This window comes from Anabrus simplex, chromosome 4 (genome assembly GCF_040414725.1).
Source record: "Anabrus simplex isolate iqAnaSimp1 chromosome 4, ASM4041472v1, whole genome shotgun sequence".
NCBI lineage: Eukaryota > Metazoa > Arthropoda > Insecta > Orthoptera > Tettigoniidae > Anabrus > Anabrus simplex.
Genome location: NC_090268.1, coordinates 122,144,630 through 122,159,956, shown reverse-complemented (window position 1 = coordinate 122,159,956; position 15,327 = coordinate 122,144,630). Strand labels below are relative to the sequence as shown.

The 15,327-nt window shown below is 39.3% G+C and overlaps 1 protein-coding gene across 1 annotated transcript in view; it reads right to left on the bottom strand.

The window, feature by feature from the left end:
* Positions 1–12,154: 12,154 nt before the first annotated feature.
* hop (tyrosine-protein kinase hopscotch) overlaps positions 12,155–15,327 on the bottom strand; it is a 133,696-nt gene continuing 130,523 nt past the window's right edge. Inside the window, exon 17 of the mRNA XM_067146298.2 lies at positions 12,155–12,733. Coding sequence (XP_067002399.1) covers positions 12,433–12,733 — 301 coding nt within the window. The 3' untranslated portion in view covers positions 12,155–12,432. The remainder of the gene's footprint in view (positions 12,734–15,327) is intronic.

The following is a 15,327-nucleotide window of genomic DNA, read 5'->3' as shown; positions in this document are numbered from 1 at the left end:
CAAACTGTTTGAAAGACTCATATTTAACAGAATAAGCACCACCATTTTACAGCACATCCCTATGGATCAGGCAGGCTTCAGACCAGATCGCAGCTGTTGTGATCAAGTTTTGTCACTTACAACATTCATAGAAATGGGGTTCCAAAGAAAATTGAAAACATCTGTTGCTTTTGTTGATCTCATTGCTGCATTTGATACCGTGTGGAGGGAAGGTATGGTCTATAAATTTCTCCGGGTCATACTATGCATAAAGATAGCAAGACTTATTAACAATATGTTGAGTGATAGGAGGCTTCAGGTTATCATCGGGAACAATGTGAGCAAGGAGAGGAAGCTTAAAAATTGTTTGCCTCAAGGTTCAGTCCTATCGCCGCTCCTATTCAGCTTATATATATCTGATCTTCCTGAAGTTACATCACTGAAATTCTGCTACGCTGATGATATAGCATTAGCTGTGCAACACAAAGAACTGGAAAGGACTGAAGAGATGTTAACAAGGGATTTGACCATTTTGGAAATTTACTTCAGGAACTGGAGACTTAAGCCCAACACCAATAAAACGGAGGTGTCTTGTTTCCATTTAAACAATCACTTAGCAAATACTAAATTGAATGTAAGTTTCTGTGGCAGGATACTTCACCACAACTGGAACCCAAAATATCTTGGAGTAACCTTGGATCGAACACTATCCTACAAGCAACATCTGCTGGGCTCTGCATAGAAACTGAAAACACGTAATAACATCATTCATAAGCTTTGTGGAACTACCTGGGGTTCTTCGGCAAGCGTTTTACAGACTTCAGCTTTAGGCTTGGTGTATTCAAGTGCTGTGTACTGTGCTCCAGTATGGATGAACAGTCATCACACAAGACTCATTGATACTGAATTGAATTCCACTATGCGTATAATAACTGGCACAACTCGATCTACACCAACTCATTGGCTCCCGCTTCTATCTGGAATAATGCCATCTGATTTACGCAGATCCACCGCTCTTATCAAGGAATTCAATAAAATTTTAAGGAACCCCGATCTACCTGTACATGAAGATCTACGAACTATCAACCAAAACAGATTACGTTCACGCCATCCAACTTTATGTAACGCCTTAGATATGGTTGCCAGAGGCTACAACCCAACTACAGAGTGGAAAAGACGGTGGGAAGCAGCAACGGAGATGCACCTGCACAGTATGTTCTCGAATGCCAAACTTCCAAGTGGATCCCAGCTACCATGTAAAACATGGTTTGCTCTGAACAGGATAAGAACAGGCTATGGTAGATGCAGAGACATGTTGTTTAAATGGAACAAGTTGCAGACACCTGCATGTGACTGTGGAGCTGCAAGACAAACCATACATCATATTGTCAGAGAGTGTGAAATGCGGGCATACACAGGCAGCAAAGTGGATTTTCTGATGGCAACTCCAGAAACAATACAGTGGATCAATGATCTTGACATTCAGTTGTAGGGAGCCTTTTCTTGTTCATTGTTTTCTTGTTATGTAAATATGTATATAATTTATTTCTGAACTCAACTTGATTGTATGGGCCATATGCTAAATAAATAAATAAATAAATAAAATACTGCATATTTGTGTTGTAGAAGATAGTGTGTAACTTAGTATGTAAGTTGTAGGAATGTTGAGAACAGCACTAATACCAGTCCCCAATCCAAGGGAATTAACTGTTTAAGATTAAAATTGCTTTACCTAGCCAGAAATTGAACCCGAGGCCCCAAGAATTGACAACAAAATTCTGACTACTCAACCACAGAACCAGATGTTGTGATCATCAGCCTCACGAGTAGAAAACTGCCTGATAACCAAATATAACTGTGCTGTCTGCATTTATGTAGGAACGGGTAGATACCTGTGGAGATGAAATACAGGATCTTCTCTGGAGTGAATGTATGAAATATGGAGAAAGCAATGCTCAGGATAGCTGTTAAAAGGAACTGTGGCCACTCAATTCTGGTTTGCAGTCCTACTGAGGAGAGCAACCTAACACACCTCGCTACACAGAAAGATGTTAATACTCATTTCAGTTAGGTTTATTTTACTTTTGTACTCTGTGACGTTGATGATGATGCTTGCTGTTTAAAGGGGCTAACATCTAGGTCATAAGCTTCTGTGGGCATGAAAAAATAATTTAAAATTTATCCACCGACTCATATAAATATGAATTTTAAATTTAATCAGTGCAACCGAGAAAGTGGTTGTGCGATTTGGATCACGTAACTATCAGCTTGAATTCAGGAGATAGTAGGTTGGAACTCCACTGTCAGCAGTCCTGAACATGATTTTCCATGCTTTACCATTTTCACGCCAGGCAAATACTGGGGCTCTACCTTAAGGCCACGGTCGCTTCCCTTCCACCCTACACCTTTCCTATCCCATCGTCGCCATAAGACCTATCTGTGTCGGTGTGACGTAAAGCAAATTGTAAAAAAAAAGAATGAATCAATGGATCTAATCTTATTTTCTACAAAAAAGATCATAACATGAATAGAATGTAAAAAAAAAAAATTCAATAAAGCAATGATTTGAAAGTAAATTAATAAAAACCAGATGACCCATGCTGCTTTGCAAATACACTATGTGATCAAAAGTATCTGGACACCCCCAAAAACATACATTTTCCATCTTAGGTGCATTGTGCTGCCAGCTATTGCCAGGTACTCCATAGCAGCGACTCAGTAGTCATTAGACATCGTGAGAGAGCAGAATGGGGAACTCACGGACTTCGAACACGGTCAGGTGATTGGGTGTCACTTGTGTCAGAAGTCTGTACGCGAGATTTCCACACTCCTAAACATCCCTAGGTTCACTGTTTCTGATGTGATAGTAAAGTGGCAACAACAGGCCGACCTTGTCTGTTGACTGACAAAGACCGCCGACTGTTAAAGAGGGTTGTAACGTGTAATAGGCAGGCATCTATCCAGACCATCACCCAGTAATTCCAAACTGCATCAAGATCCACTCCAAGTACTATGACAGTTCGGTGGGAGGTGAGAAAACTTAGATTTCATGGTCGAGCGGCTACCCATAAGCCACACATCACGCAGGTCAATGCCAAACGACGCCTCGCTTGGTGGAAGGAGCATAAACATTGGACGAATGAACAGTGGAAAAACGGTGTGTGGAGTGACGAATCACAGTTCACAATGTGGCGATTTGATGGCAGAGTGTGGGTATGGCGAATGCCCGGTGAATGTCATCTGCCAGCATGTGTAGTGCCAACAGCAAAATTCGGAGGCGGTGGTGTTATGGTGTGGTCGTGCTTTTCATGGAGGGGGCTTGCACCCCTTGTTGTTTTGCGTGGCACTATCACAGCCCAGGCCTACATTGATGTTTTAAGCACCTTCTTGCTTCCCACTGTTGAAGAGCACTTCGGAGATGGCGACTGCATCTTCCAACACGATCAAGCACCTTTTCATAACGCACGGCCTGTGGTGGAGTGGTTACATGATAATAACATCCCTGTCATGGACTGGCCTGCACAGAGTCCCGACCTGAATCCTATAGAAAACCTTTGGGATGTTTCGGAACGCCGACTTCGTGCCAGGCCTCACCAACCGACATCCCTATCTCTCCTCAGTGCAGAGCTTCGTGAAGAATGGGCTGCCATTCCCCTAGCAACCTTCCAGCACCTGATTGAACGTATGCCTGCGAGAGTGGCAGGCATCATCAAGGCTAAGGGTGGGCCAACACCATATTGAATTCCAGCATTACCGATGGAGGATGCCATGAACTTGTACGTCATGTTCAGCCAGGTGTCTGGATACTTTTGATCACATAGTGCAGGTCAAATAACGTGTCTTGATATGAAATTGCTCCATGCACAGCCTGGGTACTTTTTTAATGTCTACTTTTAGGATTTGTATTACCTGTTAATTAGGTGTAAAGTGTATTTTTGTAAATTTCTTTATTGTGATGCTGATTGATATTTTATGAACTATTTTGTAGAGTTATTGTTGTGTGATTAATTTTAAGTTCTAGTTCTTGTTTTAGAAGTAACTGATCCTTTCAAATAAATAATAAAAATAAAAGATAACTTTGTGTATTTACATGTCGTATCACAGATAAGATGTACACGATTCCATCTGTCATCTCCACAGCATTATTCTCGAGATAGTAAGTCATATGTGTACAAAGTTTGGTTAAAATTGCAGGTTTGCCTACAGTTGCCTGTAGTTTTTAACCGTTTAGCTTCACTGATATCTTTACGTACAGACATTGCTCTGTAACTGTGTGCAACCCACCAAGTACAAAATGTGATGTCATTTAGTGATTTGATTTTACGATTACTCAAATTTGACTGAACTTAGAGATCTATCAATGCCTGACGATTCACTGGCAGGTAATTCCAGAGAGAATAAAACAGAAATTAACTAAATTGGTCCAGTGGAATGGCTGTATGAAATGGAAACAGCTGTTTTTTAAATAATTTTTTTTAATATATAGTTTACTAGTTGTAGTGCCTGGCTCTGGTTGGATACTTTTTAAATATTTACTTTTAGGATTTGTTATTTGTTTGGAGGGTTTTTTGTATATGTCTTTATTGTGAGGAATTCCAAAATATTGTTATGTGTATAATTTTAAGTTTTAAATTGAGATTATTTAGTTTTACATTAAAGTATTTCCTTGTGGCACACCAGATTGTCTGGGAAGTAGTCGATTCTTTCAAGCAACTAATAAAAGTAAGTTATAACTGTAAGTATTTAGGGGTTGCGCTATATGTGTGATGTACATGATTCCAAATGTCACTGGAACTGTCACCACTCAGCCTAGGGGCCCTAAAAACTATGGAATCAACATTCTTTTCTCTCATTTTGTACATTTTCTTTTTCGTCCCTTCTCAACCCCCATGTCAATGGATGCTGAACATGTACTTAAATGCATCCAAAGTGTCGCAGTTCATATCAGCAACGCCGAAAGCTATTGATTTAACATTAATATAGAACGTTTTTGATTATTTTTACATGTCATCCTCTCCACTAGGGATGCTAAGGATATCTTACCTGCACTGTATTTTTTCCAGATAGTAACTCATATGTGTACCAAAGTTTGCTTGAGAGCTATGCTGGAATATACATTCATCCGTAATCTCAGTCATTTCCGACATTTTCTTTTTCACCCCCTTCTCACCCCCGTGCTAACACGGCTAAACTTAGACTTAAACGATATCTGAGTATCACTATTCACCTCAGCGACCCCAAAAACTATGGATTTTACATTAATATCTGTTTTTTATTTCGTCCCCCTTCCATTCCCGCACAAAGGTGTTCTATGAGTCTCATATCCCCACAGTACCTTTTTTTTTTTTTCCACATAGTAAGTCATATGTGTACCAAGTCTGGTTTACAGCTATGCTGGAACATACGTCCATAATCTCGCTACTGGAGAATTCTTGAGTTAATGTTGTGACATTGACCGATATGCGTATAATTTTAAGTTTTAAATTGAGATTATTTTGTTTTGCATTAAAGTATATATATAGATACATAAATGAAAAACCAAGCAAGTTGGCCATGTGGTTAGGGTTGTGCAGCTGTTAGCTTGCATTTGGGAGGCAGTAGGTTCGAATCCCACTGTCGGCAGCCCAGAAGATGATTTCCCGTGGTTTCCCATTTTCACACCACACAAATGCTGGGGCTGTACCTTAATGAGGGCCAAGGCTGCTTCCTTCCCAATCCTAGCCCTTTCCTATTGCATTGTTGCTGTAAGACCTATCTGTGCCGGTGCAACATAAAGAAAAATTGTAGATTACAAAATGTTGAGAGCAAACAACAAACAACTGTAGTAAAAAACATATTTAAAACAAGACTAAAAAGGTTCTTCATCATCATCATCATCATCATCATCATCATCAGCATCAGCATCATCATTCCAGCACACTGGGTGCAGGTATTTACAAGCCTCCTCCAGTTCGTCCTGTTCATACAAAGCTGATGTTCTACTTTTTGCTGCCAATTTACAAAGCTGAAAATTTACTTTTTCCAACCCTCACAAAGCCTCCCTCTGGGCCTCTTACCAGCAACACTCCTTTCATATTACTTGGGGTACTATTTGGAGCCATCGTTCCAATACCATTGTAATCTACTTAATTCTAAGGTTTCCAATCCAAGGTGTTGCCAGATATTGTCGTTCATTTCAGTGGCCTGTAGACGACATTTTGCATATCCAGTCAAAGTTGCTGCTATCTTTTGAAGAATCTTGTATTTCTTGGTTTACAGTACTGTCAGAAGAAATGAATCTCTCTAAATATTTGAAGTTTTAACAATATCTATTTCCTCATTTTGCACTCACAGGTGGACTGCTTCAGGATTCTGACTCATCACCACAGCAACTATTTTATTTCAGATGATGATCACTCCCAAACCTCATGGCACAACAGCTCCAAAGGTCCATGATCTACCAAGCGACCACTGTTCAGCCCAAAGGTCTGCAGATTACGAGATGTCGTGGTTAGCACGATGAATCCTCTTGACTGTTATTCTCGGTTTTCTAGACCGGGGCCGCTGTCTCACCGTCAGATAGCTCCTCAACTGTAATCACGTAGGCTGAGTGGACCTGGAACGAGCCCTCAGACTGAGGTAAAAATCCCTGACCTGGCCAGCAATCGAACACAGGGCCTCTGGGTAAGACACAGGCATGCTACCCCTAGACCGTGGGGCCGACTGATGATCACTCCTATTCCTTCAAATTCTTCTCGCCAAAAATATAGTTTAGCTTGTATTTTTGCTTTTGTCTCGACCCATAGTATCATCAGCAAATAATAGCATATTTATTGTCTAATACTAAAAATATTTACCGGTATAAATTTAGAGTAAAAATATCAATATAACAGTTAAAAATTATAAAACAGTTAAAAATGAAGTTTTAGACTACAGTGGAGATCGGTCAGGTCCCTGTACTTCATAAGGATGTGTATTACGGTCAGCTGGGCACTGCAAGTACACACCGAGGGGTGCAAGATTTCTCTCTTCAGTAAGTAGGAGTGCGTTGCTACACCATGGCCGATCCAAAGACAACACAATACCACTGCTTCTCTCCAGGTGACCCGAAGGGAAGTCCTCCACAACTTCATTGCTCCATTTAACATGGACATGATCTTTGACATAACTTTCGCAATCTGTGTGGAGTTCTAAGTTTTTCTCCTTCCCAGTTTTCTATCTCAACAAACAGTGTTGATGAAAATGATAAAGATGCAGACTTAATTATAACAACAACAAAAATGGGCACTGTACATCACGGTTCATTGCTGTGCATAATTTGTATACTATCACTATCAAACGAAGCAGCTCCCTAACTGGATAACTGGCAGAGTGTCAGCCTATGAAACCCAAGATCATGGGATCAAACCCAGCAGAGATACTAGGAATTTTGAAGGGCAGGAGAAATCCTTTAAATCCTCCATGTCATATGATGTTGGTGTGTAAGAGATCTCTGGTGACACATTTAGTGTTAACCCAACAAAATTATTTAAAATCAACCACAGGTAACCCAACGGAGGTCCGGTTTCTCCATCATTCGGTAAACGAGTAAAACAAAACTTTGAAATTGACACACAGGCAGTCTGTTCCAAATGGTGTCAAAACAAAATGCCTGTGAACAGAAGCTGAAGCCATAAAATTATTATTATTTTTATTATTGAACTAATAAAATATTTAACTATCTCCTTCATGGCCTTTTTCCCAGTTTATTGGAGTCAGCACTTGGTGGAGATTTGGCCCAGTATTGTGGCCAGATGCCCTTCCTGATGCCAATCCTATGTGGAGGGATGTAATCACTATTGAATGTTTCTATGGTGGTTGGCAATTAAGTGTGTTGTGTGTAGATGAAGAGAAGTGTATTGCGACAAACACAAATACCCAGTTCTCAACAGAGGAATCAACCAGAAAAACCCAACCCAATTGTGCAACAATCCCGAAGGGCCTTGGCCTACGAAGTGACCTTTACTCGGTCCACAGGCCAGAAGATTATGAGGTGTCATGTGGTCAGCAAGATGAATCCTCTTGACCCTTATTCTTGGCTTTAAAGACCAAAGTCGCTATCTTACAGTCAGATAGCTCCTCAATTGTAAATACACAGGCTGATTGGACCTAGGACCAGCCCTCAGATCCATGTAAAACTTGCTGACCTGCCCGGGCATCAAACCTGGGAACTCCGGGTAAGAGGCAGGCATGCTACCCCTACAGCATGAAGGAATCAACGCTGTATGTATGTATGTATGTATGTATGTATGCATGCATGCATGTACGTTTGTATTGTCCCCGTTAAAATTGGCGATATTATGAATATTTTCAACAAGTGGAAAGTGAAAATTTTATTGTCTGCTTGGAACCGCAGCATATCATTTGGGGAGTAGTGGCGAGCTAAGAACGAGTTTTTTTCGTTGTTCAGAGGGGTGACACACCGGCAGGACTGTGCCAAGGTCAGAGCAAGCCACGTGACTACCGCACGCGCGCAACTCAGTCTGTTTCTGGAATAGTCTGCGCCAATTAAATGAGACCATCAGCCAATTACCGTTCTCGTTGAAGATCACACCTCCCAGGCTGATAATATAAAAAGGCCTTGTTTCGAGTAAATCGCTCTCTTGAAACTCTTACTCTGAAGTTCTGAAGCTCTTACTCTGAATATCCTTCGTCGTGTTGTGCTGCACCACGGTATCGGACCACGTGGAGAAGTAATTTCAGTTCAAGTCGACGCCGTTCTGCTAGAATTTAGAGAAACCATTAGTGTATTCCTATGGAATAAAAACGCTTTAAACACCAAGTTAAGTGTGACTGTGTAGACGAGCTAACTATATTCGACGTGCGCTTGTGGAATATACTTCATTTTGTCATCTCAGTTACAGCTTGTGACCGGCGTTCTACCGAAGTCGTCTTGGAAGTTGAACACCTCAAGATGGATAATTCCGCAACCACCGACATCATAATTTCATCGAGGGACACCTGCTACGGAGCCTCCATGGAGCTGTAAAAATGTGAGGCGTGTCTGGTAATTGGAAGGAGACTGACCGGAGGAAAATGCTGAAATAATTGACTGTCGACGGGAATCGAACCCCATCAAAACTTGAGTACCTTTTTAATTTAATTTATCTGTCTTACCTTTTGTACAACTAGAGGTCTTTCTTCTTTAAGTCGTAGATCTATTAGTTTGTTGTAGTTAGAAATATTTCATTTTTCCATTTCTTAAGGTGTCGTGGTAGACTAGGTACGTGTGAATGAAATTTTTGAATCTATTAGAGTAGACATGTAGGTTGTCTTTGAATGATTTCCCATGCTTAGGAGCTTTATACTTAATAATCACTGACCACGCGATAAATCTACTTTCCTTGTAATGTTGAAAGTTACTGGACTGAAATTTACGTGTACATTTTGAGTGAATAGGGTCGAACCTAGTGTCTTTTAAGATCACTTGTTGTATTTATGATGAAGTCATCTAATTTTACGATATTCCACGAGGATCAGTAGATGTAATAATCACTTAAATAGTAATAATATTGACTAAAGATCGGGTAAAGCAGAATTAAACGCTCGTGAGCCATAAAATTACTGTAGAGTCCTTATATCTGAGATTGAATGTGCTCTGTTCATGAAGAGTCTGGAATATGACCAATCTTGAGGGATACTTGTTGTATAATCGTGCAATTGATGATTTAATGGTGATATTTGACTTATTCTTGTGTATTGGGAACGCAAGATAGATTATAATTATTGGAGCACGTGTTGCGAGTGTATTTCACAAGTAGGGAATAAAAATAATACGATTAAGGCTCACGCTCGCGATAGTTTCAACCTGTAGCCCAAACGATGGTAGTGCTTATGGATTTTACTAGAATCTTCCATTAAAATTTTATGAGTTAGAAATTAGAAAATTTTGAAATCAATTTTCATTTTCTACTAAAGTTCATGTTGGTGTCATTGACTAATGTTAAATGTTGTAAATGATAAATTCAGTTGAGTACATCTTAAAACCACGTGTTGAGACTACTTTGAGTTGGTAAAGCTTTGAACACATTTATTGTAAAACACTCGTTAGCAAGACAGCTGTTTATGATTTTATGAGCTTCTATGTTAACTTATTTAATTCTTTCAATCAAATATTTTGATTCGGAAAGGCAAGAGGCCTAATTTTTCTTTGGTTTTCATTACAGCACAGTAAGGCTGGAGATTAAGAGCGCGTGTTACCATAAATGAAGAAATGCAATATTATGGAAGTTCTATTTTTGTAAAACACATCAGCAAGAGTATTTTATTTGTTGTTTGCTTATGTGAATAAATGTCAGAGTGTTGTTTTAATATTTCTTTTTATCCTGCTTGGTCATCAATCCTTAACATCCCTTAAATGCCTCTAGAAAGTGATAGCCAACGATCGAACGGTCCACCTTGGGATCTCTCGCTCGATGGCTGGGCTTAGCTCGGGAAAAATGGGGGCAGTATGTATGTATGTATGTATGTATGTATGTATGTATGTATGTACGTGCAACCCTCATCTTGTTTCTCTATGGGGTCAGGTATGAAGTGAGATTCATTTTTGTAGCACGTTTTACGACCGGAAACCCTTTCTGACGTCAACCACATCAGAGGAGTTAATGAGATGATATTAATGATGTGATTTATGATAAGATGAAAGGAGAGGGAGAAATCCGGTGCCGGCATATAGCCTGCTCCTGTTGAATAGCACCAAGGGGTCTGCTCACAGCTTAATGTCCCCATCCACCCGACAAATTGTCATCAATAGCTTCATATTCCCTCACTCCATATGAACACTGTGAAGAAGTTTGGAAGTGATTCCAGGATTTTGATACGCAATCTAGTGATTAGAAACTGTACACCACCACCACTCCTACCTTGCTAGCGAACAATCTGATGGCGAAATTTTTTTGACTAACGGGACTCGAGCCAGCTAACCATGGTGTCAGACCATATAGACTTGATGCTTTAACGATCATAGCCACCAGGTGTGCAAAACTTTCTTCAGTTATTTCTGAGGCCACCCAGGTTCATTTCGGTTTTGGCCAAGGGTTTAACGCTGGATGCCCTTCCTCATGCCACGTGATTTTTGAGACGAAAATCTCAACCCAAGGTTGACTGGTGTTTGAACCTCAGCCTTCCAAGTGAGAAGCCAGGAGATAAGCCACTGGGCTAATCATGCCCCCCACAGAGGAATCAACCATACATAGTTAAAATCCAAGACCCAGCTGGGAATGAAATATGGGGCCCTCTGAACCAAAGGCCAGATCAATGATCATTCGGCCAAGGTGCCAGACAAAACATTTAACAATATGAAAATGAAAATCCACAGCCTGTTTCCAGTCATTCGACTGGGTCAGGAATGGAATGAATGAAGCCCCAGCCATCTAACAGCGAGGATAGGAAAAGTGCCAGCTGCCGAAGCCTGTCGCACTCCTCTGGGGCAATGATTAATGAATAATTAATGGAAAGAAATGACATTGGGGAGTGTTGCGGGAATGAATGATGACAGGGAAAACCAGAGTACCCAGAGAAAAAAAACTATCTTACCTCTGCTTTGTCCAGCACAAATCTCACATGGAGTGACCAGGATTTGAACCACGGTATCCAGCAGTGAGAGGCTGACGCGCTAATGCTTGTGCCACGGAGGCTATTTAACAATACATTACTGCTATTTTTTTTTTAAATACAAAAGTTCCAAAATATAGAATGTGTAGCACAGATGGAAGTATGGGATATACAAGAAAATATATATATTGTGCAAAATATGACACATTATGAAAAAATCACTAAGCAACAATTACTCAAAAGTAACTCATGTAGAAGGGTTTAGGTCAATACGCTTTTGTTTCCGAAACAATGAGGTCAAATTTCATGATGCAGGATCCTCTTCAAACAAAGTGGAGGTGGTAGAACACTAAGAGGCAAACACATTTTATTGGGTCAAGGATGTTAAGTATTATATTAAATCTAACTTGCCTATTAGAAAGTGTTCTTTCTTTGCGATTCGCTTTACGTGGCCTTAATTAAGGTACAGCCCCAGCATTTGCCTGGTGTGAAAATGGGAAACCACGGAAAACCATTTTCAGGACTGCTGACAGTGAGGGGCGAACCCACTATCTCCTGGATGCAAGTTCACAGCTGCGTGGCTCAAATGCATGGCCAACTCAAAATGTTCTTCTAAACACAAGGAGTAGGAGACCTTTACTTTGTACACTGTCACCTGATTGAAGCAATCATGAAACAGTGAGTCTAACAAGTGATGTGGAAATATAAAATGGAATACCAATCAAATATAAGTCATGTAAACATCTTCGTCTCTATCCTTGGAACATGATGAACACCAATAGCCTTTGTGCAACAATCATTTGCTTCTTTTTTTACATTTTCTTCATTTTTATAGAAAACAAAATATATGTATATATAGATTTAGGATTAAATGATAAAACCTCATCTGAGTTCCTCTATCTCACGACATAACTCTGTGAAGGACGGGCGTTCATGTGTTTTAGCCTGCCAGCAGGGGCACATGAGGCGGACATATATCATCTGTGGACATGTTGCAGGACAAGGCAAGCGAGCACCCCTTTCAATAGCTTCTAACAATTTTGACTGATCATGTTCATCATTATTATATGCAGGGAGGCAAGGATCTTCACCAAAACTGAACATTTCATATAGAGTCACACCATATGACCAAACATCGGAACATGGAGAGAACTTGCCATCTCTGAGACTTTCTGGTGCATACCTAGGAAACAAGATAAATTCAATCAATGCTCTGATATTATCAATTACAGTAAATATATCTAAAAATAATGGAACTGAACAGAAGACGTGGTACATGTCCAAATAACATTAACCTTCGAGGTCTGGCCAGACCCTGCGGCCAACCGATTTCAACGAGCTTCAATGTACCTTCGGGGAGACACTCAAAAGTAACTCGTGTATAAGGGTTTAGGTCAATACGCTTTCGTTTTCGAAACAATGAGGTCAAATTTCATGATGCAGGATCCGCTTCAAACAAAGTGGAGGTGGTAGAACACTAAAAGGCAAACACATTTTACTTAAACACGTCAGGTCCGCAATCTAATAATTTCTGAAATATTGATGAATCCCCGATTCCAATGCAACGCATATATACTTGGAGAGCTACATCGCAGTCAACCAGAGTGGTGGCCTAATGGTCACCGTACTTATCCGCGAACTTCAAAGACGTGAGTTTGAGTCTCGTTGCAGCTATATTTCTTACACAAAATAGATTAATATTTGAGGGAATATGAAGGTACAAATGGGAACAAAAATATTACACAAAATGCAGTACACTTTATTTTCTACCTGAAATTAATAAAGGCCTAAACGTTCTCACAGTTACTGCTGGATCTCTCTCTATATGTATATATATTAATTTGTGGTAGAAAATAAAGTTCACCACAGTTTGCCTAATATTTTTATTCGCATTGTTATCTTCACATTCCTTCAAATAATAATTTATTTTGTATAAAGAAATACAGCTACTACGAGATTCAAACTCACGTTCTCAAGGTTCGTAGACAAGTACGGTGCTTACTTGGCCACCACTCCACTTGACTGAGTTGTATCTCTCCAGGTATATATGCGTTGCACTGGAATCGGGGGATTCATCAATTTTTTGGAAATTATTAGGTTGAGGACCTGACATGTTTAAGTAAAATGTGTTCGCCTTTTGGTGTTCTACCACCTCCACTTGGCCCGAAGTGGATCCTGTTTCATGATATTTGTCCTCAATTTTTTTGAAAGCAAAAGTGTATTGACCTTAACCCTTAAACACGAGTTACTGTTGAGTGTCCCACAAGAGGTACATTGAAGCTCGCTGAAATCGGCTGGACACAGGGTCTTGCTTCTCCTTGTGAGATATAAACATTTAATGCAACATCTGATGCTGAGTCATTCTGATCCATCCCTTTATAATATTTATTCTTGAATTTCTAAAAAGTATTTGACCAAGAGAAGTTTGGTTTTTATCTATTAGCCATTCTATAATGTCGTTATATAGTTTAAATTTTTGTTTATTATCTCTATCAAGCAGAACACATCCAAAAATTCTATAGTACTAATAAAATGATCCTTAAAGGGCTAGCAATAAATCAAAAGGGAATATTACAAACTAAGTAGTTTGAGTTTGTTCCTTCCAGTTGATGGTAATTTCTACAGCCTTTGTTTTACTATCTTCAACTCAAAGTTACTGAACATATTGTTCCATTCAGCCATTCTTTTCTGTACTTCAGCTTCTATTTCTCCCTATAACAACACATCATCAGGAAATACCAAGGCATTTGATCTGCTGTCCATTTTCTTGACATACTTTATGACCTTGTCCAACAGCTAAGGGTGAAGGAGTTCTTCCTTAGGAGGCCTGATGAAGTTTTGAGTAGGAAATGACACATAAATTCATCAAAGAGCTGCTGCCTTGTAAATGTGGTAGGGGACTGGCAAAGCTACGGGAGATTACCCTGACAGAAAACCCTATGCAGTGTTAGGCTTGGCAAGCCAAATGCACCAAAGTAAATGAATACTTCTTTCAAAACTATAACTAGAAGTCATTATCAAAGCTCTTAAATATATAATAGAAGATGATTATAAGAAATAAGTCACTAGGCGAGAGGCAAAGGGCATTCTAAAACAACTAAATTCTTCTAAAACTTTCATGGCTGCAGTATGGGGAACTATTCTAGAGAGATTCAATGCTGCAAGTGAAAAATTACGATCTGAAGAAACAGATGCTGGGACAGTGGTCAACTTGTAAAACTCTCTTGTCACCTTTCTGAATGAAATCAAAATATCAAATGATATTTATTAAAGTAGGTACTGGAGAAAGGAAACTGAAGAACATACAACTAGCAATAGATACACTGGAAAGTAAGACTAACAAAGTAAAATAATAATAATAATAATAATAATAATAATAATAATAATAATAATAATAATAATAATAATAATAATAATGTTATTGGTTTTACGTCCCACTAATTACTTTTTGCAGTTTTTGGAGACACCAAACAAATTAAAAACTGGAAGAGATTTTTTGATGCATCAGAAATGATCTCATTAACAGTAACCTGCAAAACAATCATAAGAAGAGGTTAGACAAACTGTCAACTGAATTAACAATGAGGATATCTGTTTATAAAGAATTTTCTAAAAGATTCTCATTTCTGTCAAAACATAGAGAAACTGGTCCTGATGAAATTCAGTAATCAGTTGACGAATTACAACAAAAACATTTGTAACATAATGCATCCATCTTAAAAGTTTTCTCTTACAGGAAGGAAATAACAGTTCATCATTACCACATTTAAACAAACT